Source organism: Leucopleurus acutus (genome assembly GCF_964270905.1).
Source record: "Leucopleurus acutus genome assembly, chromosome: 13".
Taxonomy (NCBI): Eukaryota; Metazoa; Chordata; class Mammalia; order Artiodactyla; family Delphinidae; genus Leucopleurus; species Leucopleurus acutus.
This window is the reverse complement of record NC_139155.1, coordinates 87,413,380-87,441,349: the sequence shown is the minus strand read 5'-3', so window position 1 is coordinate 87,441,349 and position 27,970 is coordinate 87,413,380. Positions and strand designations below refer to the sequence as shown.

At 42.5% G+C, this 27,970-nt stretch overlaps 1 protein-coding gene across 1 annotated transcript in view; it reads left to right on the top strand.

Annotated features, from left to right (window-relative positions):
- TMEM132D (transmembrane protein 132D) overlaps positions 1 to 27,970 on the top strand; it is a gene marked incomplete at both ends in the record, with an annotated part of 627,093 nt that overhangs the window by 416,565 nt on the left and 182,558 nt on the right. Inside the window, one exon of the mRNA XM_082853296.1 lies at positions 13,592 to 13,775. Within this exon, the coding sequence (XP_082709422.1) occupies positions 13,592 to 13,775 (184 nt within the window). The remainder of the gene's footprint in view (positions 1 to 13,591; positions 13,776 to 27,970) is intronic.

The following is a 27,970-nucleotide window of genomic DNA, read 5'->3' as shown; positions in this document are numbered from 1 at the left end:
ATTTTTCATTAAAAATTATCAAGAACAAAGACTAAGGGGAAACGCCGTGCCACGTACAATTGTCAGTCTGAGTTACAAGGCTGAAGGAGCTTGCATGCAGGGCTGGTGTTTCAAAGATAGACCCTCTGGCTGAGACCCGAAGAGGAGAGATGGAGATACTCAGAGCTAATTGCACATAATTAGTTTGCTCCCCTTCCTTGCCAGTTCCGCTGTATTCTGATTTTGTGTGTTCTGCCCAAGGCGCATCTAGGGTTTCATCGGAGATGCCAAGCAGAAAGAGTTGATGGCATTCCTGTTACCCGTTTATGCAGATGCGATGTGATCTCCAACCGTCCGCAGCCCTGGCAAGGATGCTAATGTGTCTGTGCCGTACACATCGGATTTTTTAAATAATAAAAAAAAAACTCCCGACGGAAAGAAATACATACAATAAAATATCTCTCCATCTCCAAGTGAATATGTTTAAGAAAATGTCACGATATGGAGAGGAAAGAGTTTACTATATTTTTCTTTCTATATTTGTCTGCAGCAGAAGTTTCAACTCACGTGTGGAAAACACTTCCTGATGGGGGTGGGAGGGTGTGGGGGGCGCTTCCAGGATCACTCCAAGAACATTTCACTTTTAAGTAGGACTTTGCCTTTCTTTCCTCTTTTTGAGCGGAAACCTTTCGTGGTTTCTGACTCTCCATCCTTCCCACTTCATCCCTGTGTCTCTTTTACTATGAGTGTGGGAAACCCTCTTTCACTGAGGATAACACATACTCTTTAAAAAAATCATTTAAAGGCCATCTGTGTCATATGCACACTATTGTATATAAAATACCTAACTAATAAGGACCTAGTGTATAGCATAGGGAACTCTACTCGATAGTCTGTAATAGCCTATATGGGAAAGAATCTAAAAAACAATGGATATATGTATATGTATAACTGATTCACTTTGCTGTACACCTGAAACTAACACAACATTGTATCAAAATTGTATCAATGTAACAAATCAACTATACTCTAAATATGTCAAATAGAGGTTGAAATGTCATAATAAAAGTCGTTACAAATGAATTTGATTAGGAGCTTGCCATTTATAAATGAAGCTTAAGACAGAGAAGATCAGGTTATTTCACCTTAAGTAAACAAAAGTTATAATTAGAATTAGGGCCTTTGGAGGGGTGGGATAGGGAGGGTGGGAGGGAGGGAGATGCAAGAGGGAAGAGATATGGGAACATATGTATATGTATAACTGATTCACTTTGTTATAAAGCAGAAACTAACACACCATTGTAAAGCAATTATACTCTAATAAAGATGTTAAAAAATAATTTTAAAAAAGCAGGAAAAAAAAGAATTATGGCCTTATTCTCAGATAAAGACTGAAACCAGTATTCATTGGGTGGGAGAGGTAATCTTTCAGAAGGAAAAACAAAAAAACCCTCTTTCAGTTTTGATCAATTTTGAAAAAGTAATCTAGGTCTTCATCAACTTTTATCAAAGGCTTATCTCATGCTTTTGTTAGTCATGTCATATGTTTTTGAAGTTCTTAAATTGTCATCATCCTTCCTGATTTTCCCTATATCTGAAGCACTAATAGGTCTGCCATGTCCCCATTTGTCAATCATTTCATGTGTGACTCAAGCAATGCAAGCAATTCTACCCAAGATTCCATTGGTGGATTTTATTAAATATGACATCTTTTAAAAGATTAAAAATATCCCTTTGCAGTAGATTTGCATGGTGTTTGCCTGTGACTGCATTCTATATACAAATAGCAATCAACAATGACATTTAGTTAATTTTTTTAACTTCAATCTGTTTTTTTCTATTTTTTTAATGGAAGTATAGTTGATTTAATTTCTGCTGTACAGCAAAGTGATTCAGTTATACATATATATACATTCTTTTTCAGATTCTTTTCCCTTAGGGTTTACCACAGGGTATTGAATATAGTTCCCTGTACTATACAGAAAGACCTTGTTGTTTAGCCATTCTCTATATAATAGTTTGCATAGCAGTGACGTTTATGATGGACATTTAGGATGCAGGTGCTGAGTGAGGAGAGATCATTAAAGGAGGTCTGTGTTTCTGTCAGTGGCACATCACAGAATCCTTGTCCAGATACAAGGAGCCCCTATATTTCTTCAAGTATCTTCCCTGCTTTCAGTTTCTTCATTTACCCTTCCTTGCTGCAGGGAAGGCTGGTCTATATGCTTTAGTGTCTTTGTGGTTAACAGGAGCAGTGAATACCTTTGTGGTGTGTCTGTTTTCTTGCAAATCTGCAGTAGAAGGTGGTACCCAGTGGAGACAGTCATTGGGCAGGAAGACAGTGGCTCTACCAACAGGAGCTTAAAATTTAAAATCAAGACAGAAGCTCGTATACGTACACCCTGAGCATCAGTCCTGCCCATTCCTACCGCCCACCCAAGCTCAAGTGTGTCTCCTACAACCTCATTGCTTTTGAATCTCTACTGGGTATTCTCTGGTCCACCTCTGATCCTTTCTCAACACTGTAGCCATCTTGATGTTTTCAAACCATTCACCCTTTTGATGGACTCCATTTAGACTGTGGGACTCTAGGGCTGCTTTGGCAGGTGGCAGGGTCCTGGTGTACCCCAGGATGCCCTGACTACTAAACTTCATTTGTGTTCCTAGACAAGGACAAACCCATACGTGGTTTGACTGCTTGACCCCTAGGGTCCCCTCCGTCAGACCCCAGCAGTGGGCCTATCCACGAAGGAGCCGTAGGCTGAAATGCAGACTCTGCAAGCCACCTTTGTCATCAGAACGGGGAAGGCAGAAGCCGTACTGCGCAGTGGGAGGAATCCAGGTGAGGAATCAGGAGTTGCTTGGCCCAGAAGGTGGTGGCCACGTTTCCAGGGGAGACCTCACCTCTTCTTGGATTGACATCCTTGTGGGAGCCGTTCCTGACCCCCACCCATCCGTGGACTGATCTGGAAAACCCTCTTTCCGCATTCCCACCGCAAACCCACCCAGCATGCCCGGGTCAGGAACCTTCACTGGGTGGTCAGATGGAGGGTAGCTGTGGTCGCAAGTTTCAGGGGAGCCTATCCCACACCCCCTACACTGTGGAATGAGCAAAGTCATCACTGCCTCCTCCTCTCCCCCCATCCAGAGGCCTCAGCAAGAATCCCTCCTCTTGTTCTGTCCGTCCCCCCACCTTCATCCCCATTGATCCTACACTTATACTTTCACATGGAGGATCGCGGTGTTCAAAACCGGGTGTGCACTTGGGAGAAAAGAAAGGAAATGACCACTTCTGCGCCCCACCTGGTTCAGAGAAGGACTCCCTAAGGACAGATAAATCAGACTAAAGATCCTAGACGCGCAGCGGGTCTGTGCTTCTCTTTAGCGAGTGTTGGGTGTGGTTCAGCCTAATAATAATTGTCATAATAATTAGGGTTTGCTTTCAGCACCTATAGGGCAGGGCCCAGGATGACAGGTGGTTCCACACAATGAAGAATGTCCATTACTCTGTTTCAAATGCTAATGTTCTGCAGACATTTTTGTAGGACTCATAACCCATCTGAAAGAATGTCACTTTTTGTTTCCATTTTTTTCTCCCATTACAATGATCTATAATTTGGCTTGACCAATTGTTCCTAGTTCAATTAAGACCATTCTGTACTTTTTTTAAAAAAATCGATGTATAGTCGATTTACAATGTTGTGTTAATTTCTGCTGTACAACAAAGTGAGTCAGTTATACATATATATATGTTCTTTTTTTTAATATTCTCTTCCATTATGGTTTATCATAGGATTTTGAATAGAGTTCTCTGAGTCATTCTATGCTTTTTCTTATCTTATACAAATAAGTCTGGTCCGTGAATTCTTATCCTAGCTACAGTTTTTATTCCAGGAGTTCTGCCTGCACCCGTGCTCTTTCATTTCCTATTTTTCCTATTCAGAACAGTCTCAGATCAACTCTTAAACCCAAATTTTATCTTTCATCATTGGGAATAAATGTTGGCCCATCTCCTAATCTCTTCCAGTGATGATTTTTTCCAAGCATTTACATATTGAAATCAATGTTAGTTTATTATTTTTTTAAAGTTTTAATGATTTCCCATTTCCCATGATAAAGAGCAGAGATTTGCAAACTTTTCCCGTAAGGGGTGAGATAGTAAATATTTTCCGCTTTGTAGCCTGCATATTCCTTTTTTTTTTTGAACAGTAAGGAAGACTTTATTCAGTGGGGGAATACTACAATGGGGTTTTAGCCTGCATATTCTTATTTATTTTCTGACAATGTTTAAAAACGTCAAAGGTGTTTTTAGTCTAAGATCTGTGCATGGACAAGCTATGGCTGGAATTGACTGACCAAACATAGTTTGCTGACTCTGGAAAGAAAAGATGCTCTGAATGTGGCTACAAGGACTGTCTCCCTCTACCCACCCTGCATCTCACGCCTCAATTCCAAGCCCTCTGGGTGTTCCATCCACGCCAGTTTCTTTTGTTTTCTTCAACCCACCCTGCTCCCCCAAGCACAGGACATTTGTATGTGCAGTTCCTTCCGCCTGGAACCCATCCTGTATAGAGATCACAGCCCAAGCCCTGCTGCCCCAGGGAACGTGTCCGTGTCTCCCTGACTACACCAGGGTCCTCTAACATAGCTTGTATCTCGCCAGCTACCTCTGTTTCTCATCTTTTCTTACAGTGGCCAATTTACGCTTTTTGAAGTGACAACTTATTGCGTGACCATCTTCCCCACTAGACTGTATGCTTGAGAAGAGCAAAGATCTTCAGCCATCTGCTTTTTGGGGGTTTGGAGGGAACCCTGAGTTATGGCATTTGCCAATTTCCATGGTGTAAATATTCCCCTGCTAGAACCCTCCTACACTGTTGGTGGGAATGTAAATTGGTGCAGCCACTATGGAGAACAGTATGGAGGTTCCTTAAAAAAGTGAAAATAGAACTACCATATGACCCAGCAGTCCCACTCCTGGGCCTGTATCTGGAGAAAAACATGGTCTGAAAGGATACATGCACCCCAGTGTTCCTTGCAGCATTGTTTACAATAGCCAAGACAGGGAAGCAACCTAAGTGTCCATCAACAGAGGGATGGATACAGAAGATGTGGTGCATATACACAATGGAATATTCTCAGCCATAAAACAGAACAAAATAATGCCATTTGCAGCGACATGGATGGACCTAGAGATTGTCATACTGAGTGAAGTGAGTCAGAGGAAGATGAATATCATGTGATATCACGTATATGTGGAATCTTAAAGAAAGGATACAAATGAACTTATCTACAAAATAGAAATACAGTTACAGATGTAGGAAACAAACCTATGGTTACCAGGGGGTAATGGGGGGAGGGATAAATTGGGAGATTGGGATTGACATATACACCTACTATATATAAAATAGATAACTAATAAGGACCAACTGTATAGCACAGGGGACTCTACTCTGTACTCTGAAATGACCTATATGGGAAAAGAACCTAAAACAGAGTGGATCTATGTATATGTATAACTGATTCGCTTTGCTGTACAGCAGAAACTAACACAGCATTGTAAATCCACTCTACTCCAATAAAAATTTTTTTAAAAAAGAAAAAAATATTCCCCCCAGTCAATGTCAAGTTAGCAAAATGATGTCACTGAGTGTGGAGATGGAAAGAGGTGCTGAGAATCAGCTTGATCTGGGCGACCGCTGGATCTCCACCTTTTTAAACTCACTTTGGACCTGCATCTCTACCACCCAGAAGAGTGTCCAGTAAATAAGAAGAATTACAGAAATATCATTTGAATGAATGAATGAAGTAAATATTGGGACAGAGAGCACTGAAGCACAGAATAAAAGGAAGAAATGCAGCATGATTTCTTTCAAGCTGCAAGCTTTCCATTTTTCTTCTCTAGAATAACCGTGGTTACCAGAGTATTATCGGGCAGAAACAAGAGGACGTGAGAAGACAAATTTATGGGGACGAAAACCTCATTACAAAGTACATGCATTAAAGGGCTTGAGTATACTTTACTTCATAATGAAAAGCTTTTATTCTGAATATGCTAATGAAAAAGCTTAGAAAAAAGATGTCGGTAATGGAAAATTTTAATCCTGTGATAATGTCTAAGAAGAAACAGTTTGAGTAATATCCTTATTTTAATCTTGAAAATGAGATGTGAAGGGAAGGAAAACGAGGACCACGGCTCCTGCATTTGGGAGACATCTGGTTGCCCGTGACTGGGTCTCATGCAGATTTCCAGAATGCCATTGCAGACAGATATTGGCTTGGCTAGAAGGATTTCTCCAAGTGGAGCTAGGACAGCTTAGTACCTTGAATAATGGCCCCTCCGCCCCTTCACGCATTCCTCATTTCTCTTCCATCGCCGGAATCTTTCACATGGCATTTGTCAGTTGCCCTTGGTGTCCTCCTTACTTGAAAAATTTCTTCAGTTTCCCAAGAAGCAGACCCTGAGACAAGAACGTGTGTGCAAGTGATTTATGAAGGAAGAGTTCCCGAGAAACCAATAAGAGGGCAGAGAGAGTAAAAGAAGAAGAGAAGAACCCAAGCACTAGTGCCGTTTCGGAAGTTACGTGCAGGGTGGCTTCAGCCTAGTCCCATGGGGGGACTCTGGAGCATGCACAGTGCCCCCAGCTGACCCAGCTGGAGGCCAGGGAGCTGGGTTTGCCTGCTGCACCATCAGACTCTGGCCAAGGGCCATCTCCCAGGGCAGGAAACACTGAGGCACGTGCAGCTCTTTGCACTTGTGGGCAAGATGGCTCCAGAAACTCAAGAAGAGCCACCCAGGGAAAGTCACAGGTAGATGATGTCATGAAAAACAAAAGCCACAGGTAGATGTCATGAAAAAACAAAAGCACTACGACGTGGAGAGAAGGGAACCTCCTCCAGCATTGGCGGGGATGTAAACTAGTGCAGCCACTGTGGAGAACAATATGGAAGGTCCTTAAAAAACTAAAAATAGAGCTACTGTATGATCCAGCAATCCCACTGCTGGGTATATATTTGAAAAAAACAGAAACACTAATTCGAAAAGATACATGTACCCCAGTGTTCATAGCGGCATTATTTACAACATGGAAACAAGCTTAGTGTCCATCAACCAATGAATAGATAAAGAAGATGTGGTGTGTGTGTGTACACACACACACACACACACACACACACACACACACACATAATGGAATAGTACTCAGTCATAAGAGAGAACGAAATTTTGCCATTTGCAGCGACATGGATGGACCTAGAAGGTATTATACTAAGTGAAGTAAGTCAGACAGAGAAAGACAGATACTGTATGATATCACTTATATGTGAAATGTAAAAACTACAACAAGCTAGTGAATATAATTTTAAAAAGAAGCAGAAGCGCAGATATAGAGAAGAAACTACTGGTTACCACTGAGGGAGGGAGGGGCAATGTAGGGCTGGGCGCCAGGGAGGTACAAACTATTGGCTCAAGGATGTATTGTACAACACGGGGAATATAGCCAATACTTTGTAATAACTGTAAATGGAAAGTAACCTCTAAAAATTGTATAAAAACTAAAAAGCCTAAAATTATAAAAAGAAAAAGCACTTAGAAGCCAGGGGTAAGGCATGTGGAAACGGTGAAGGGATATGAGGAGATTTGGGGGGAACCCTGACACTGTCCACCATAACTTGCTCCCCAGCCGTAAATGGCTGTCATTCATATGACCTCTAGAAAGTGTCCTGAAGTTTTGGGAAGAAATCTCCCACTCCTTCCTAAGGATTGTGATCATTCAGATACAGATTCGCCCTCTCTCCGGCCTTACTTTTGTTTCCAGAAATTTCACCCATTTATCCTTTAGAGAGCCATCTGGAAAAACCTAAGTTGGAAATGGAATTTCGCTCTCTTCTTCCCCCACCCACCCCAGGAGCTTACCTGCGACACTCACACTCGCGGTGGAAGCCAGTTGCCCACGTGGGTGGTGGCAGAACGCGGTCTGATCGTTGGTATGCTCTTGTAAGGACCTCCCATGATACGCTGGTTTTCTAAACTGGAGAAAAATACAGGTAGCTTCAAGACGCATTGACTTGCATCTCAAACACTTAGCTCTTAACTGTTCTAGTGCTAGCAGGTCTGTGTCTGCCCGGTTTCTCATCTCTCCAAATGAATGGTAGGCTTCCGTATCTAAAGCTCTCGTTTCCCCATCTCTGCTTTGATTTATCGACACATCACGGAACTTAAAGAGTTGTCAGAAGACCACGAAGACATGCTCATCTCAAAGCATCTTGTTACAGAAATGCCCCAGCTTTGCTTGTGCAGAATTCACTCAAAGCATCCAGCTTGGGGGTCTTGAAGAAGCCCTGTGTAACGTCCTGACCTGTGTTTCTACTGGGGGGTGAGAAGTTGCTTTAATGATCCTCATCGCTAATAAGCACGCCTGTCCTCGCACTGGAAAAAGAGGTGGGGGGCTTGGAACCCAGTGATCGGGAGTGTGGGCGTCCTGTGACCAGATCACCTGGCTCCTGCATGCAGTAGCTGGGTGACCCTGGACAAATACTTTCCCCTTCTTGAGCCTAGGTTTCTAGTCTACAAACTGCGAGTAGATAACAGTTATTTATTGGAATACGTTGAGGGTTGCGTGACGTAAGACATAAAAAGCCCTTAAAACAGTGCTTATCACATTAAAAGTACTCAATGAAGGTTAGTTGTTCCAGCACTCAGGAAGAAGAAGCATGACCATCCCAAAGCAAGGCTTTTCTTCTTCTTTGAAAATGATGCCCTTTTGTGGCCTTGGGATGCACTGAGGTGGTCCTGCAAAGCCTCATGTTCAGTTTCCTTTCTTAGAGTTGGGAGCCGTGGCCCTGGAGGATGTGGTCATTGCCTGTGTCTGAGCTGACCCAGTGTCTTGTTTCCTGGAAGGGCATTTTAGTTTCCTTAAATTTGGGGAGGCCTCAGGCTAGGTCACCAACCGTGTGTCTTTATGCAAAGGGAGCCCTTCCTAGTGAAAAAAACCTTAGATTTTTATTAAAGTACAGTTGCTTTACAATAGTGTGTTAGTTTCAGGCGTACAGCATAGTGTTTCAGTATTTTTGTAGATTATATTCCATTGTAGGTTATTACAAGATAATGTGCGTAATTCCCTGTGCTATTCAGTAAGTCCTTGTTGCTCATCTAAAAGGCTTAGATTTTGAACCCAGTGTACCAAGGGGCCCACGTCGGGGAACGTTATTGGAAAATGAGAAGAGTTCCTCAAATCGAGATGTTATTCATCTTCTCTGTCAAAGAGAATAAACTACAAAAAGATCCCTCCACACCCACACATGTGGAACCAGTCAGTAGGGATCTGAGGTGCCCAGGAGAGCCTGCGTTCCTTCCTTTGCTTCCACGTCTGTTGTCTTCCATACAAAGGACGGCTGCAAGCAGGACAGGGCAGGAAGGTGGCTTCTTAGCTTACCTGTGCTGGTAGCACCTACACCGGTGGGAGAAACTAAACCTACAGGCAGCTCCGTGCCCACAGTGTTCTGAGGCCTATATATATCCAGCCCTGAGCCTCTCCGTGGGTGACTGCACTGTTCTCCAGGCAAACCCTGCCCACACTCAACAGCAGTACCGCCTTCCAGATGGAGCTCACACATCGAGCGTTGCCCATCCGTGTTGCTATTTGACTCGCCCATGGGGGCTGGACAGCAGGGAGGTAGGGAGGGTGGGGCTGGGTGTAGGGCCACCAGAAGTGGCATCTGAACGCTTTATGCTTATCCAGCCCCTCTGCCCCCCTCGGCTGGAACTCTATTCTTGTCCCTCCTCACTTTCATACTCAGGGACATCGGAAACCCTGAATGTTTCTTCTTCTTGGTTCATCTGTGTCTTCACGATTTACTGACCGTATTTCCCAAATCCACTCTCTTAGGACATTCTATTTCTAATACCAGTATACACAAAATACGTCCAAGAGCGTGGATATCCACATAATTAAACCTTTATAAACCTCGAACGCAGTTGTTCATGATCCTGGTTGCATAATAGAATCACCTGGATAAAAGAACAGACAGAAAGATGGAAGGAAGGAAGGAAGAGAGGGAGGGAGGGAGGGAAGAGAGAGAGAGAGAGAAGGAGGAGGAGAAGAAGTAGAAAGAGAAACAAAGAAAGAAAGAAAAAGAGAAAGGGAAAGAGAAGGAAAGAAAAAAGAAAGAAAGGGAGAGAGAAAGAGAATAAAAGAAAGAAGAAAGGGAGAGAGAGAGAAAGAGAAAGAAAGAAAGGGAGAGAGAAAGAGAAAGAAAGAAAAAGAAAGAAGGAAAGAAACAAAAGAAAGGGAGACAGAGAGAGAAAGAAAGAAGAATGAAAGAAGGAAAAAAGAACGAAGGAAGGAAGGAAAGAGGGAAAGAAGGAAAGAAAGAAAGAAAGGAAAATGGAAGGGAAGAAAGAAAAGAAAAGCAGAGAAGAAAAAAAAGAAAAGAAGAGAAAATAAAACTGGTGCCTGATGCCACTCAGGAGCAGTCAGAAATCTGAGTGGTGCCTGTGGCCACTGGTTTATTTGTAAAATTCCCCCAGGCAGTTTTTTGTTTGTTTGGTTGGTTGGTTTTTTTGACGTGTGGCATGCGGGATCTTAGTTCCCTGGCCAGGGATCAAACCGTGCCCCTTGCAGTGGAAGTGGGGAGCCTTAAACACTGGACCACCAGGAAAGTCCTCCTGCCCAGGCCACGCTAGTGCCTAGGTAAAGCGGAGAACCACCGCATGTAAAATACGCAGACACGTTATATAAAATTCTCCTTAATTCTACTCTGTTTATCTCCTGTAATACAGCAGATGCCAGGCGTTATCCTCTGTGCTAGCCACACAGGCTAAGCATGGCTACTCTTTTCAGGATGCTTCTGGCTAAAACACACACTCCAACTGCAAAGGTACAGCCCTTAGCTTTCCAGTTAAACATGAGGAAGTGGTAAACATTGCCAAATATGCAAGCGTTCTGGAAGCTCTCAAGTGCTAAATATTTACAAAAAGTTATTGAAATTCAAATTTCCACTGACTCGACAAGACACACATGAGCTATTCCAAAGGCTAGATCACCATATGCAGAATTTACAGAGGAAATTGTCAGGAACCTGGTGCATCAGAAATATTGAGAAGCTCGTGCAAGCTAAGGAATCATTCAAGGAAAGCTACCATTTCAGGATACGCAACCTTCCTAAAGTTTGCTGTGGTCTCCAGGTTAAGAATTCCCAACTTAGGGTGTTTTCATCAGCGCGTCAGATAGAGGAAAGTTAGCTCAAAAGAAACTGTTTCCTTTACATCTTGGCCAGACAAGGGGTCTAAGGGAAAAGAGAAAATCAAACTTGATAGGACAACCATGCAAGGTTACTGAAGGAATAAAATTAGATGAAGTAAATAGAGCACTTTAAAAATTATTGCGGGGCTTCCCTGGTGGCGCGTGGTCCCGCCTGCCGACGCAGGGGACACGGGTTCGTGCCCCGGTCCGGGAAGATCCCACGTGCCGCGGAGCGGCTGGGCCCGTGAGCCATGGCCGCTGAGCCTGCGCATCCGGAGCCTGTGCTCCGCAGCGGGAGAGGCCACAGCGGTGAGAGGCTCGCGTACCGCAAAAAAATAAAAAATAAAAATAAAAAAGTAAAAATAAAAATTATTGCTGATGTTGTCTTCTAGGTGGGTCTTGTGGAATGGGAAGAATTTGACAGCTCGTGGGCTGTAGAGAGCAGGCTCAGTAGTTGTGGAGCATGGGCTTATTAGTTGCTCCGTGGCATGTGGGATCTTCCCGGACCAGGGCTCGAACCCGTGTCCCCTGCATTGGGAGGTGGATTCTTAACAACTGTAGCTACTCCTGTTCTGTGTGAGAGATCAGTGCTCGTGCAGGAATTTAACCTCTGTGGCGGGGGCGGTCTCTTTGGGCAGCACTTCTGATCTTCCTTCTCTGTTTCTTGCCCTCCTCCTCCTCTTGTTTCCTTCCTCCCTCCCTCTCTCCTCTTATCCTAGTCACCCCTGATATCCCAGTATCCCACCTCATCCCTTACTTTAAGAAGGAGGCTCCCCGAAATCACCACCATTTATCTCTGAGCTTCTTATTGATACATTTGCGTGGGTTTGATAAAGAAGTCTCAATAGCTTGGTCATATGTATATAAAAGGCCAAATCTTGTCCTCCTAAATGTCAGACTCAGTGGTCATTTTGCAATTATGTGAAATTCAAATCTCTGGAGAAGGATCTGATAGGTGGAAGTGGCTTTGGTCACGAAGGGTTAAAAAGTGTCTCTCCTTGCTGCCTCCCAGGTGAATTCTCACCTGTATTTCTTCACTTCTTCCCTCAGGGAGTGTCTGGTACCACCTCTGCCTTTTTTTTTTTTTTAACCTGTCACTTAGAAGAGTACACATTTTCTAAAAGCAGACTATGAAAAAGAAGAAGGGGTAGCTAGTAAATTAAACTAACCAGAATAGCTGCAAAAATCATCCTGATACTCTTACTTGGGTTCATTTCTGGATACGTGTTTCTAGAAAACCCAGACTGTCTAAAAACTAATCATTGTCAGAATGACTCCTGTATCCAGGTAACATCTGGCTACTGCTCCTTGTTCATCCGTGTGGGTCCTGTGGTCCCATTCCCCTGTTCATGCCTCAGCTCTGATTCTCTGCAATTCTCTCTTGCCCCCCCACGGGGTAACAAAGCCACATCACCCTCAAAGTCCTTTAAAATTCTGTGCACCCAACTTGAATGGACCGTGGCTTTGGAAAATCCGATATAGGCAGCAAAGAGATTTCTGGGAGTGAGGGAAAGAATCCTATCCTCCATCCTCCTAGAAGGAGCACAGGGAAGAAAGCATTTAGGAAATTCAATCAGCATTTCCCATAATTATCCACAATCACCTGTCCTGGGGACTGTGAGAGGCTCACAGAAAACAGGGCTTGGGAAGTTTGAGTGAGGGTGTCTAAGGCCAGACCAAGGCTGTGAATCTTTTAAAGGTTGTTTGTTCTTTTGGGGATCGAATTTCTTTTTTTTCTTTCTTTCTTTTTTTATTGAAGTATAGTTGACTTACAATGTGGGGTTAGTTTCAGGTGTACGACAAAGGGATTCATATATATTCTTTTTCAGATTATTTTCCGTGATAGGTTATTACAAGATATTGAATATAGTTCTCCGTGCTAGACAGTTAAGTCCATGTTGCTTATCTATCTTATACATAGTAGTGTGTATCTTTTAATCCCAACCTCCTAATTTATTCCTCCATTCCCATCCCTGCTTTCCCCTTTGGTAACCATAAGTTTGTTTTCTATGTCTGTGGGTCTATTTCTGTTTTGTAAACAAGTTCATTTGTATCATTTTTTTAGATTCCACATATAAGTGGTATCATATGACATTTGTCTTTCTCTGGCTTACTTCACTTGGTATGATCATCTCTAGGTCCATCCATGTTGCTGCAAACGGCATTATTTTGTTCTTTTTTATGGCTGAGTAGTATTCCATTGTATAAATGTACCCCATCTTCCTGATCCATTCATCTGTCAGTGGACGCTGGGGATCACATTTCTGACAAGCTCTTTGCAGGGGTGATGTAGACACACATTGAAATAGTCCATTGCCTGCCGAGGGTGCCCACCCCAGTCCTCAAAGTTGTTCTCTCCTTCTCTCCAGTGCGGAGGGCACCTCCTATGAAGTCATGCAGATCGACGTAGAAATCCAAGAGGCCAGTGACCCGCCAACCACACAGCTTGTTACGTGGCAGGTTGAATACCCAGGAGACATCACATCTGACTTGGGCGTCTCCAAGATCTACGTGAGCCAGAAGGACCTGATTGGCGTCATCCCACTGGCCATGGTAAGAATGTCCCTGCCCTGGGTTGTTAATACAGACCTCAGGGAAAGGCAAGGTACCACACCGTGACCCAGACACAGTGGGGACATATCAGTGAGCTCAGAACCAGGGTGGGGGGAAACTGAATGATGAAGTTACTGCAAATCGCCGATTCTGTAAAAATGTTTTTCTACGTAGTATCTTCAGAATATTCTTTAGAAAGTAATCAAAATCCAGGAATTCGATTTGGGTCTTCCATTATATGAAAAGTATTAATGATTTAATCGAGATGTTTGTATGATACATTGGAGACAGTTCAAGGATCTCAAACACATACACCTGCAGAGACCAGACAGATCAAGTATCTGAGTGAAATGTGGCAGGTGACTGCCAAACACCTACCCAGTGAAAAGGCCCTGCCGTGTTTGCCATGCAGGAAAACCAAGCCGGATTCTGAACTCTTAATATCTACTGTCTTCTCGAGAGAAGCCGTAAATATAGTTTTAATGCGAAACAGCAATTTGTCCCTGTTAGAACTAATTTTTTTTTTAATCAAGCCCATCTAAGAAAGAGTTAACTATAATTCATTCACAGGCCACCTATGTATAACTCGTCACCTGCCTCTAAACGGTTTAGGGCTCTAGGTCTGTCCACGTGTTTCCTACGATTTGTCGAACAGAGATGGGCTTTCCTCCTTGAAAGGACCGCCCCCTGGTTGCTATGCAACGGAATACATTGCCTGTGGGAAGACTAATCACCCAGGTTCACCTAAACAAAGCACACTAACGCCCTCTCTAGCCCCGCCTTTCCCCGGGGCCTCTCTGCAAAGGAGTAACACATTTTCTTAATGGGAATTTTCCCAGTTCAAATGCCTTGGGATTGTGACTCTGAGGACGGTGATTTGAGCTTTCTCCTGTTACAAAAGTACTTTTACTGTCGGAAGTGAGGGATGGGTTGACCTATCCGTTGACAGCCTGCTGTCTCCCCCTCACCATCTATTAGGAACTATTGACAAGTGTTATTATGTGGCTGTGAAAGGACGTCAGGAATCAGTCTTTCAATACAAGGTGACGCGGACAGTTGCCTAGGGACAATAAGTTAGTTATTATACTGTTCATTAGGAACCGCAAAGTTGTTGCGGTCCTTCAGTTGATCAGGGCTCTTATTAACGATTTCTTTTCTTTTAAAGGCACCGAGCCTCCCCTGGTACATTATTTCATGGGTTCATGTGTGACAGCAGCAGTCCTTCGTTTAGGCTATTCGTGGTTCTATGACTGGGGATGGCGAGACCATTTGTCTCAAATAAGTAGTTATTTGAATTTGCTCCCTTTCAGCACCTTTGGTCTGATGAGCTTTTAGTGGTGCTCTGAGTGGCTTCCATTGCTTGGCTCTGCACCGGGTGCTGTGCTTGGTTCCCTCGCTCAGCATTTCTCCCGCCTGGACTGTCCACCTGTTCCAAACCCCCTTATTCTTCACAACTCACAGGAATCCCCACGCTCACAAGAGCCTCTTTCTCTGTCCGCCGCTGGTCTCTGAAACCGTTCTCATGTTACATCAACCTTTCTGGCTATGATACGTGTAATCACAGAAGTGTGTAATGGCAGAGCTAGAAAGAATCTCAGCTAAGACCTAGCTGACCCTTTTATCAGTTAGGAATTGCATTTGGCCGAGAACAAGCCCTAACCATAACCCTTACTGTAACCCTAACGAACCCCACTCACTCCACTCTACCCAGGCCAATAGTGGCTTTAATACAAGTAGGTTTCTTCTTTCATGTAAAAGAACTCCTAAGGTTGGTGGTCTAGGGCTGGTATGGTTCCCCGTGCTATCTGAGATTCAGCCTCCATCTTTATTTCTGCTTCAGCAGTCAAGGGTATAGATTCCATCCTCATGGTTACCTCATGGTCCAAAATAGCTGCTGGAGTGCCAGCCAACATATCCATATTCTGCTTACCAGAAAAAGTAAGAATGCAAATCACACTGGATCAGTTCCTTTTCCCTTGCAAGAAGTCTTCACAAGAATCCAACATAATATTTCTGGCTATATCCAGTTAGCCAGAACTTGGTCACATGGACGTACTTAGTTGGAAGGAAGGCTTGTAAATTGACTTTTTAGCATGACACATCGCTCAGGCTTTGTTATTACAAGGGAACAAGAGGAGATTAGATATTCTGAGGCAATGAGCAGTATTTGAAACAATCCTCCTCCATTTCCACATGAGGAAACTGAGGCTCAGAGAGGTCCCTCATCCCGGCACCTGAGTGTTTTCCATTCTGTATTCATCTTTTTGGGCCTCCTGGGAAGCAAAATAAGACACCTATATCTTGGTCTGCTCTTACTAGCTATGCAACGGTGCTTAATTTCACTGTGGCTGTTTCCTCATCTGTAAAGTGGGGAGAGATGATACTTACTCATAAGGTTGATGTAAGCATAAAATGATAATTCAAGAGGGCTTGGAAGAGTACCGAGTACAGTCAAACATACAGTAAATGTTTGCTTTTCTTATGATCACTTAGTTACAGAATGCAAAGGATAAATAATTCCTTGGCAATTATGTTGTAAATTCTTTCGGGAAGGGAATGATCCTAAGATAAGAAGAGTGCTAGGAACTGTGTAGATGCTCACTGATTTTTTTATACAATTTTAAAAGGTTACTTTTCATTTACAGTTATGACAAAGTATTGGCTATATCCCAGTGTTGTACAGCACATCCTTGAGCCTGTCTTACACCCAATACCTCCCACCCCCTCCCCTATATTGCCTGTCCCCCACCTCTCCCTACTGGCAAACACTAGGTTGTTCTCTATATCTGTGAGTCTGCTTCTTTTTTGTTATATTCACTAGTTTGTTGTATTTTTTAGATTCCACATATAAGTGATTTCATACAGTATTTGTCTTTCTCTGTCCCACTTATTTCATGTAGCATAACGCCCTCCACATCCATCCATGTTGCTGCAAATGGCAAAATTTCGTTCTTTTTATGTCTGAGTCATATTCCATTGTGTATATGTACCACATCTTCTTTATCTACTCATCTGTTGATGAACACTTAGGTTGTTTCTGTGTCTTGGCTATTGTAAATAATGCTGCTAGGAACATTGGGGGATGCTCACTGATTCTTGAACTGAAATGAACGAATTGCATTAAAACATGTTTGGTCTGATGAGTTTTTACTAATACTATCTGAGCATCTTCCTCTGGAACTAAGAGTAAAGTCTTCAGAGTACCGACCCCCAGTCTTTTGTATTTGGAATGCTGAGTCCCTTTTCCAGAGAAAGCTGCTTCATTTCACCTTTGACTTGACTGGTGAAAGGACTTTTGCCATTTTTAGGGGGGTTACCTTCCATAAACAGACCTTCTGCCATTTTATTTCATCTTTACTTTGTTTTTGTTCATTATGCATACACTGAGAGATTTTGAAAGGCATCTGATATCATTGCATCTATTTATCTACACATCTGTGTTACACATTCTTGAAATGTTAGGCAGAGGGAAGGCCAGCACCATGATAAGTCCATGAGGAGAGAATACTTTGAGTTGAGCTCAGGGTCCCACAGGGGCTTGTAAGCTAGAATGAGGCGAATCTTTAAATGTGATGGGAAGCCACTGGAAGGTTTCCAGCACAGCAGCCGCTGAACCGATGTATCTTTTTAGAAGAGCACTACGTTGAGAGCAGATTTGGGAGGGCACCCCTGTGTCCACAGCAGCACTATTCACAACAGCCAAGACATGGGAGCAACCTAAATGTCCATGGACAGAGGAATGGATAAAGAAGATGTGGTACAGATACACGATGGAATATTACTCGGCCATAAAAAAGGATGGAATAATGCCACTTGCAGCAACATGGATGCAACTAGAGATGATCATACTAAGTGAAGTCAGTCGGACAGAGAAAGACAAATACCATATGAGAGCACTTATATGTGGAATCTAAAATAGGACACAAGTGAACATATCTACGAAACAGAAACAGACTTACAGACATAGAGAACAGACTTGTGGTTGCCAAGGGGGAGGGGGCGTTGGGGGGATGGATTGGGAGTTTGGGATGAGCAGATGCAAACTATTATGTATAGAATGGATAAACAACAAGGTCCTACTGTAGAGCACAGGGAACTATATTCAATATCCTGTGATAAACAATCATGGAAAAGAATATTTTTAAAAAGTATGTGTATATATATATGTGTATATATATATATATATATATATATATACATATATATAAAACTGAGTCACTTTGCGGTACCGCAGAAATTAACACAACGTTGTAAATCAACTAGACTTCGATTTAAAAAAATACAGTGTGGAACAAAAGAAGCAGGGGTGGGCGGAAGCTGTGTGGTTGTATTTACATGAAGATCAAAAATCAGGCAAAACTAAACCATAAATCTAAGGGTAGTGGCTACCTTTAGGAGACAGAATTCATGGAGATGTACGGTTATGATCTGTGCATTTTTCAATGTATTATGTTAAACTTGTTTAAAATATATTAAAAATTATTGGCACTGGCAAAAAAAATTCTAGTTTTAGACCCAACCCCAAAGTTCTGTATATCTCCATGATACCAACACACAAACTTGAAATGTTTAAAGGATTTTCTATTATAAAATATCCTATGATTTACCTTTTTGCCCTCTAATCTTTGCACACATCTCTGATTAATTTCCTGAGATAAACCTTTAGAAATACATTTGAATCAAAGGATGGGAATCAAAGGATTTGCAATACTATAGTATTTTTTTGATAACGGTCACCAAACTGCCTTCCGTAAAGTTTAACCAATTTACTCTTCCACCTGCTGTGTATAATGATACCCATTTCCTTGCAACTTCACTAACACAGAATATTAAAATCATAAAGTAGACCATTTGTTAAGCAAAACTTATATCTCAGTGTGGCTTTCGTTGGCCCTGTTTTGTTTAATTTTAAACATTTCCTTATTAAACATTTGATCTGAGCCAACTTTCTTTTCCTATTGGAAATTCAGCTTCTTATTTTGTCATTAAAAGAAGTATTTTTTTCATTGCTGTTTAAAAACACAAAACATTAAATTTACCATCTCGATCCCTTTTAACTGTTAATTTAACAGTTGCTGTTAAATTTAATTTAACTGTTGCAATTTAACAGCAATTTAACTGTTGCTGTTAAATATTTTCACCTTGTTGTGCAACAGATCTCCAGGATGTTTTCATCTGGCAAAACCCTGAAACTCTACATTCACTCAACGCTAGTTCCCATCCCCCTACTCCCGCCCTTGGAAGCCACCTTCTATTTTCAGTTTCCATGTATTAGTGATACCAGCCTTTTGATCGACATACTGCAAATATTCCTCCCAATTTCCCGTTTGCCTTCTGATGTCGCAGATCGTATATATAGTAGCATGCAGACGTTTGAGGGGGAGGTATTTGTTTAGTTTTGATGTAGTCAAATCTACTGATCTTTTCCATAATGCACATCCTTCCTCTCCCCCAGTTATAACCAAGAAGAAAAAAAGTGCCTGTTTTGTGTGTTCTCGTAAAACCTCCAAATATTAAAATACCCGCACACAGCATATTTGAATAGGTAGAACTATAATCTTCAGAAAAGAATGCTAAAAGTAAACGCAGTTGTGACTCCTTGTACTCTTTTTAAGGATTTGAGATCAACTCGGGAGTGAGCACATGACCCACTATTCTTTGTAGGATGTATAATTCCATCTCCAGGAAAGCTTTGAGATGAGATGCAGTTAAGCCTTTCCATTCAAAGCTCATTTTCCAAAAGACATTTATTTCTTCCTCGATATTTTGCATACTTTTTCCTGATGTCTATGGCCTTAAAACATTTTCTTTTTTTTTTTTAAATCCGTTCATGTATTTCTAGGACTTTATCACATTAGTCATTTTTTCTGTTCAGAAAATGATGCCTTACTATGTCGTGGGTAAATCTTTGTTTTTTGTTGTTGTTTTTTTTTTTTTTTTGTCCTTTGGGAGAAAATTCTGAGGAAAAGGTCATTAAGTGAGTACCACCATTAATCTAATTAGTGCATATCTGTAACTGCGTGTCAGTGTCAGATTCTGGAGAGCAATGTTTGCATTTCTTAGAAGAGTTGGAACACATCCTTCTGGGGTGGCAGGGGGTGCCCAGTTTCTCAAGCTCTTCATTATTCTTCTCTCCCATCTGCCTCCTGAGTTTCCACTAAAGTAAGTGTTTTGAGCTTCCGCCAGGATTCAGACATAATGATACTGATATTCATCACTTTGAATGCCATACCGGCTAGTGGAACATCCTTTCAAACATATTAACGTGTGCTCTTTCTTTTAAAATAAAACAAACATTATTTTCATTCCTGTTGGGCAGTGGCTGTTCAGGTACCGTGACTGTGGTAGCTGTTCTAAGTGTGGGATGGATGTGTGTGACTCAGCTCTCTTCTGGTTTGTAAGGACACACCCTTTTACCGTGTTGGGTTTCTGATGAGTTTCTCATTTCGCTGTGTCTCAGCCTTGACCACTGAATTTTAGTGATTAGACTTGAGTTGTGACTTTAGATGAAATGTAATCAGGAGATACAGTCTGGACAGACAGGTCATCCTTGAAAAAAATCAAAGGAGGACTCTCACCCTAAAGTGACCTGGCGGTGGCAGCCTTTCATGGTGTCTACATGAGATGCTATAAGAGTACAGGTGTGTCTCCCAGACCCAGGCCTGCAGCTGCTTGGAGAAGACCAACAGAGCTTTTTAAGCAAGATCAAAGAGTCATACGTGCCATGTGCTCTTTGTGAGGTGAAATTTGATATATTGCAAGCCTTTCCTCAAATGTGACACTCATGGGAGCACAGATACAACTCAGAATTCTCTGTATAGCCCACCACCCATGCCACCTCCTCCAGGGGGTCCTCCTGGATCCTTAGAGCCAGACATGATTCTCGTTGGCTCTCCTGCTCTGTCTACCACATGATTTCCTTGCTCACATCGAGGACAGTAGTCAAGTTGGGGAATTCAAACACTCTTGAGTTCTTTTTGCCCGTTGAGATCACACCATTGGAAGTCGAAATGGACCCAAGATGCTTGGGGAGACCTAAACTCAGGATGTCCATTTGACCTTCCAAGTCCTTCCTTATGTCACCTTATTGTTGGAACCCCACCTAAACCCTTCTGATCTCCAAGTCCCACTTCCAAAGTAGAAGCAGCTAGACTCCGGTGCACCACTCCTGACTTTCCATTTATCTCCAGTTCAAATGCCTTCTTCTCATGAGCTTGCATTAAGGGCCTCCGTAACCCAGACAATGGCAGGTAGGAGCCATGCAGTTAAGACTTCACCAGACCCTTCACTTACTTGATTGAGTCTTGAGTTCTTTCTTCTATAATTCTTGGGATTCCAAGAAAGTAATCATCAAATAACGTCTTCCCTTCTCATCTTATCTGCATCTTCTTAAATCTTGCTGATCAGGGCATGTCCTCGTAAATCTAGGATTCAATAGAAATTCTATTCTGTAAACCTCACAGACAAAACTCACCCGCATGTTCATAACCATATAATTTACTATTGTAAAGCTTCTGATGAAATAAATGCATTTTCAGTAAGCTTTCCTGAATTGAATACATTTCTCTTGTTGGATAAAATGAACTGCCTTTTCATCCACTGCGCCCTCCCCTAATCGTTAGAACCCTCAGGACTTAATCTTCCGGCTCGTCCACCTTCCCTGAATTATCTCCTGCCAACTCTGTGACTGTTATCAAACCATGTCCCCTTCCCGTTTGTACACCTGGCAGAAGGCATGGCACAACTCAGTAGAAGCCCAGAGAACAGTCTTACCACCCACGGGAATACATACGGGTCTGTGGAATAGGGTCACACTGGCTGCTTCATCCCCCATCACTTGTGAACTTAGCACAGGTCGTTGGCCGTGACAGTCACCTTCTGAGATCAGAACTTGAGAAAAGGCTCCCAAATTATGGAGGGAAACTGTCTTTTCTGGCTCCAATAATGGAGTTTCTTTTGTAATTTTTGGCATGAAAGCAGACTCTTGGCTCCTTTTTATTCGACTTTTCGTGATACCCTTTTCCTGTGTCAGCCTGTTAATTAATATGCCAGATACCCTCTGTTGTTTTCCTCAAGACTTTTTGAAAATTCAGTCACACTGAACAGCACAGCACTGCTTTCATTTTTACACTTTCTCAACCAAGTGCAAATTAAGATGCTGCAACAGGCTTTGAGAAAAATCTCTGCCCCAAGACGCACTCTTGCTTTGTGTTTCTGTTGAGTCACCATGACCCCTCCAAACAGCATCAGTAATAATGACACCAGGTACCTACTGTTTATTATGTACCAGGTATGGCTCTAGGTACCTCCTTCTAGGGGTTACCTCATTCAGTTCTAACAGAGACCCATTGATACTGGTACTCCTCTCATCCCCATGTCACAGATGGAGGAAAGCACACCGTGTTTGAAGAATGGCCCCGAGTGATTCAGCTGAGAAGCTGAGCTGGAAGTAGATTCTAGACTGACGAGCTCCAGAGTCTGTGCTCACAACCCGTGCACTGCAGCGCGAAAACAAAGTTAGGTGAAAACAGAGTTAAGGCTGTTGATCAGTTCAGTGTGCAAAAAGATCTTTGGAAAATGCGAGTGCAGGAAAGCACTCTCATGCAAACATGAAATTGAGAAGTCTTACTGAAATAGGAAAAGTCATCTGGAAATGAATTGTTTATTACGAATAAAGCCACAGCCTTTTCTTTTCAGCCCACTCGGCTGCCTTTGATGCTCCCTAATGAGCTGCCCTCTTCAGAGGCAATTTATAATGAGACAGCGGCCGCTGCACCTCAGGGCTTTTAAAGGTACATGGTACAAACAAAACAAACCAGGAGGTTTACTACTATTGTTGTGTTGTGTGGTCATTACAGCCCCAGAGACTGGACAACCAACTGCTCTCAGTGAACAAATGCTCATAATGTAACTCATTTTGTAGACACTACAGAAAGGCAGCCCGTTCACAAAACATTCACTGAGTTCCCTCTGCGTGCCGGGCATTGACCTTTGTGTGGAGGGGATAACAGAGCTCGTATCCCGCTGAGGGGAGGTGGCTGGTAAATAAGTAAAAATGTACCATATGATCCAGCAATCCCACTCCTGGGCATATATCCAGAGAAAACTCTAATTTGAAAAGATACACGCACCCCTATGTGCATAGCAGCACTGCTCACAATAGCCAAGACATGGAAGCAACATGAATGTCCATCGACAGAGGAATGGATAAAGAAGATGTGGCACATATATACAGTGGAATGTTACTCAGCCATGAAAAGAATGAAATAATGCCATTTGCAGCAACATGGATGGACCTAGAGATGATCATACTAAGTGAAATAAGTCAGACAGAGAAAGATAAATACCATGATATCACTGACAGAATAGAAATAGAATAGAAATAGAACTGAAATAGAATCAAATATCACTGATATGTGGAATCTAAAAAAAATGACGCAAATGAGCTTATTTACAAAACTGAAATAGACTCACAGACATAGAAAGCAAACTTATGGTTACCAAAGGGGAAAGGGAGGGGGATAAATTAGGGGTTTGGGATTAACAGATACACGCTACTACATATAAAACAGATAAACAACAAGCACCTACTGTGCAGCACAGGGAACTATATTCCATGTCTTGTAATAACCTATAATGGAAAAGAATATATATATGTGTATAGTGGAATCATGTTGCTGCACACCTGAAACTAACACAACTTTGTAAATCAAGTATAGTTTAATTTTAAAAAAATACGTAAAAAATAATTGAGCAGAGATGGATTCAGAACTGACTTATGCTTGGAAGAAGATAGAACAGGATGTTGAGAAGAAGGGGGACGGGCTGGGCGAGCTCTTTGAGACGGAGTCATCTCTGCAGAGGTGGCATTTGAGCTGCGAAGAAGGATCCAGCTTGGGGAGATCCGAGAAGAGCTGGCTTTGCAGACAGAAGGAGAAGTGGATGCCAGAGCAGGGCCAGCTCGATGTACCTTAGAATGGAGAACGTCCAGTGCAGCTGGGGAATAGTGAGATGGGGAGATGAGGTCAGAGCCGGCAGACACTGGATTAGGTACCTAATCAGCCATGGTGTGTGCAGTAGGATTCTGATTTACTGTGTTCAAATCTCATCTGATTCATGATCTATTTTTAAAATATCACACTGAACACTAAGGGAAGAACAAATTGGGGTGGGGGGCAACAATGGAAATGGAAAGACCGTATTGGAGGCTACTTCAATGGTCCAAGTGGAAAGAGATGAGAACTCAGGCTAAGATGATGGTGATATTGAAGACAAATGGAAGGTCTCGGGATGTCCTTTCTAAGTATAGCCGTCAGAACCTGCTTATAGACAAGGAGCGTGTTTGCAGGGGAGAGATGCAAGAGCCTAGACTAGACGGTACAGTCCAGTAGGACTCTCTGCGGTGATGCAAGTGCTCTAACATCTGAGCCTTCCAATATGGCGGCCATTGCCATGTGGGGTTATTGAGCCCTGGAAGGGTGGCTGATATCTCGGAGGAACTGACTTTTTATGTAATCGAATTAATTAAAATTTATATAGCCATATGAGCTGGTGGCTATCAGGTTGGGCGGTACAGTGCTAAGGTTTTGGCTTGGGAAGCTGAGAGGGCTGTCATGCTGTTTTCTGAGGTGGTGGTCTGCACGTTCGCCACGTGCTCTGTGGACCCGCACTCCCTCTTCTGCACCCTGAGCTATGCCCCTGGAGTCTTTCCTGTATGGATTGCCTCCAGTGGGCTGCTTTGTCCACTGGATTCTGGTTGGGTCCAGTCAGTGGAGGGCAATGGAAGATCAGATATTGGGTGAAGAGAAAGGTTGGGTTTTGCATCCCCTACCTCCTTCCCTGATGGGCCACAGTCTCTCAATGGCTGTGTTGCTCTGCCAATGGCATCAGCTCCTGTCAATCAACATTCTGAATAAGGGACAGGGTCAGTACAAGTTGTGGGGTGTGTGTCGCAGAGACAAGCATCTGTGTCCCTATGCACCGATGGTTGTGTTATTCACACTTCTTCTACAATTAGGTGGAAGTATCTGTTGCACTATTATGTCTTATTGTATAGTTCCTGCCCCCAAATGCATGCGTGGAAATACATATTATTTTATTATAAACAATTCGCTTTTATTTCTCCTTTTATAATTCAGTTAAGACATTATATTGACTTTTTGAAGCATGTGTGCTGGTAGATTATATTCACTGTGGTTCTTATTTGGGGATAATAATAAATAAAATACTTCATTTGTTATATAAAAGGAGCAATAGCTCAAATAGGGCTGAAAACAATGGCGTTGGCACGTGTTTTCCGTGAGGGCACGGGTAGTAAATATTTTCAGGTTTGCAGGCCATACGGTCTGTGTTACAGCAAGGCAGCCCCACTCTTGTAGCTCAGAAGCAGCCATAACACAGAAGCACATGGGTGTGGCTGAGTTCCAGCAGAACTATTTCTGGGTGCTGAAATTTGAATTTTATGTAATGTACATGTGTCACCAAAAAAACTATGCTTCTCTTGATTTTTTTCCAAATGTAAAAACTATTTTTTTCTCCCAAATATAAAAACTACTCTTAGCTGCAGGCTGTACAAAAACTACAGCTCGCAGGCCATAATTTGCCCATCCCTGGTCTAAGGTAGACATAGCCTCTTCTTATCTTTGTCTCAGTTTCTCCTTCTGGAGGTTGAGAACATCCCTCCCGTGGGGTCCAGTCGTGCTGTAAAGCTTGACCTCCTTGCCTGAAGACTTCCCTAAAAATAGAAACAAATTTAAAAGGTAACATTAGCATGAGAAACGTGTATTTTCTGCAGTACAGAGGGATGCATTTCCCATCGTATTCCACTCTGTGGAGAGTTTCCACAAGATTCAGGCTAGCCAGAGCAGAGAGTCTGAGCCTTGATCAACATCTCAGCTTTGACAACTCAGCCCCACGCTTGTTAATTCCCCTCTTGACCAAACCCTTCTTGACACTTAACAGGCAAATGAATGTCTCACATCTTTTCAGAGTCCTGGGAGGTCCCTCACCCTCAGGACGTTTATTCTTCTTAAATCTGCCTCAGTATCCCTCGTGCTGTTTGGTTAACATCATCATCTTCCTCTTTGGTGATATCCACTGGATGATATAAAAATTTGTTGGCGGAACACCTTCCGTTAACCTTTCAATTAACCTCATTATCAAAGAGTTGAAGGTGGTACAGGAAGGAGAGAGGTGGTAACGGATTTACGAGCGCGCTTGCCACCGAATCTCAGAGCCGACAATTCCTCGCCTCTTGAATTATTTCTCAAAGCCTGGCTGTCTCCAAGACCTCTGAAATCTTGGTAGCAATTACCAGAAGGTGAAAACACCGCTCAGAAAATGGGATTGCATGGACGATCCACAGGCTTTTCAGACATTTATGCCAACTTCCGAGCCACTGTTGTCTCTCCTCTCTGTGAAAGTTATATTTCTCACAAGAGAGACCACCTAAACCCAACTCAAAATTTTGGAAGATCTCAGGATCCACGTAATTTTGAGAGAACATCCAGCTCCACCTGGCTTACATGTCAGGGTCAGAGTTTGGCATTACATAGCATGTGGTCAAGGTCACGGTCCGTAAAATCCAGCTTCATCAGAAAAGCCTTCCCTGACCACCCTGTCTAATGAGCATGTTCAATCACTCTGACCCCCTCATCTTCATTTTCTTTCTCCTCATGGTATTTCTTGATACCTAACATACCATAGATGGATTTTGTTTTGAGTTTGTTTGTTTGTCTTGTTTTGATTTTGATTTGAGTCTGCTTCCCGGAAATTCTCTCATCCGTATTCTCATCCAGGAACCAGATTCATCCTCAGGCTGAGTCCCTCTTGGCAGCAAAATGCTGAAGACTATACAGATTGCACATCTTCATTGTTCCAAACCCAGGGGGAAGAGAAATGGTTCCTCAAAGAACTATCTGTGGCTGTGATGGGAGAGGAAAGAACTGGATGCTGGGAGGGGCACAAATGGGTTCCACTGTGCCTCTTTATGTTGCCCAGTAGAGGTGAACTTTCATAGATTTTGCAGGTTTGCTCTGCAAAGAAGCCTGCAAACCCATTAGACAAGACTGAGGATTCAGATGTCTGGCCACATGGCTACTACAAAACCTGGTGACTCCACTATCCAAAAGTATTGTCAGGACATGAGTGAAGCATTTGTTGTCTTTTTAGTAAGAACTCAAGACTTTAAAATGCAGATGCAGTTCTATTTGTAGTTTTCTAAGGAACCTCCATATTGTTCTCCACAGTGGCTGTATCAATTTACATTCCCACCAGCAGTGCAAGAGGGTTCCCTTTTCTCCACACCCTCTCTAGCATTTTGTTTGTAGATTTTTTGATGTTGGCCATTCTGACTGGTGTGAGGTGATACCTCATTGTAGTTTTGATTTGCATTTCTCTAATGATTAGTGATGTTGAGCATTCTTTCATGTGTTTGTTGGCAGTCTGTATATCTTCTTTGGAGAAATGTCTATTTAGGTCTTCTGCCCATGTTTGGATTGGGATATTTGTTTTTTTGATATTGAGCTGCATGAGCTGCTTGTATATTTTGGAGATTAATCCTTTGTCAGTTGCTTCATTTGCAAATATTTTCTCCCATTCTGAGGGTTGTCTTTTCGTCTTGTTTGTAGTTTCCTTTGCTTTGCAAAAGGTTTTAAGTTTCATTATGTCCCATTTCTTTTTGTTTTTATTTCCATTTCTCTAGGAGGTGGGTCACAAAGGATCTTGCTGTGATTTATGTCATAGAGTGTTCTGCCTATGTTTTCCTCTAAGAGTTTTATAGTGTCTGGCCTTACATTTAGGTCTTTAATCCATTTTGAGTTTATTTTTGTGTGTGGTGTCAGGAAGTGTTCTAATTTCATTCTTTTACATGTAGCTGTCCAGTTTCTTATTGAAGAGGCTGTCTCTTCTCCATCGTATATTCTTTCCTCCTTTATCAAAGATAAGGTGACCATATGTGCGTGGGTTTATCTCTGGGCTTTCTATCCTGTTCCATTGATCTATATTTCTGTTTTTGTGCCAGTACCATACTGTCTTGATTACTGTAGCTTTGTAGTATAGTCTGAAGTCAGGGAGCCTGATTCCTCCAGCTCCATTTTTCTTTCTCAAGATTGCTTTGGCTGTTCGGGGTCTTTTGTGTTTCCATACAAATTGTGAAATTTTTGTTCTAGTTCTGTGAAAAATGCCATTGGTATTTT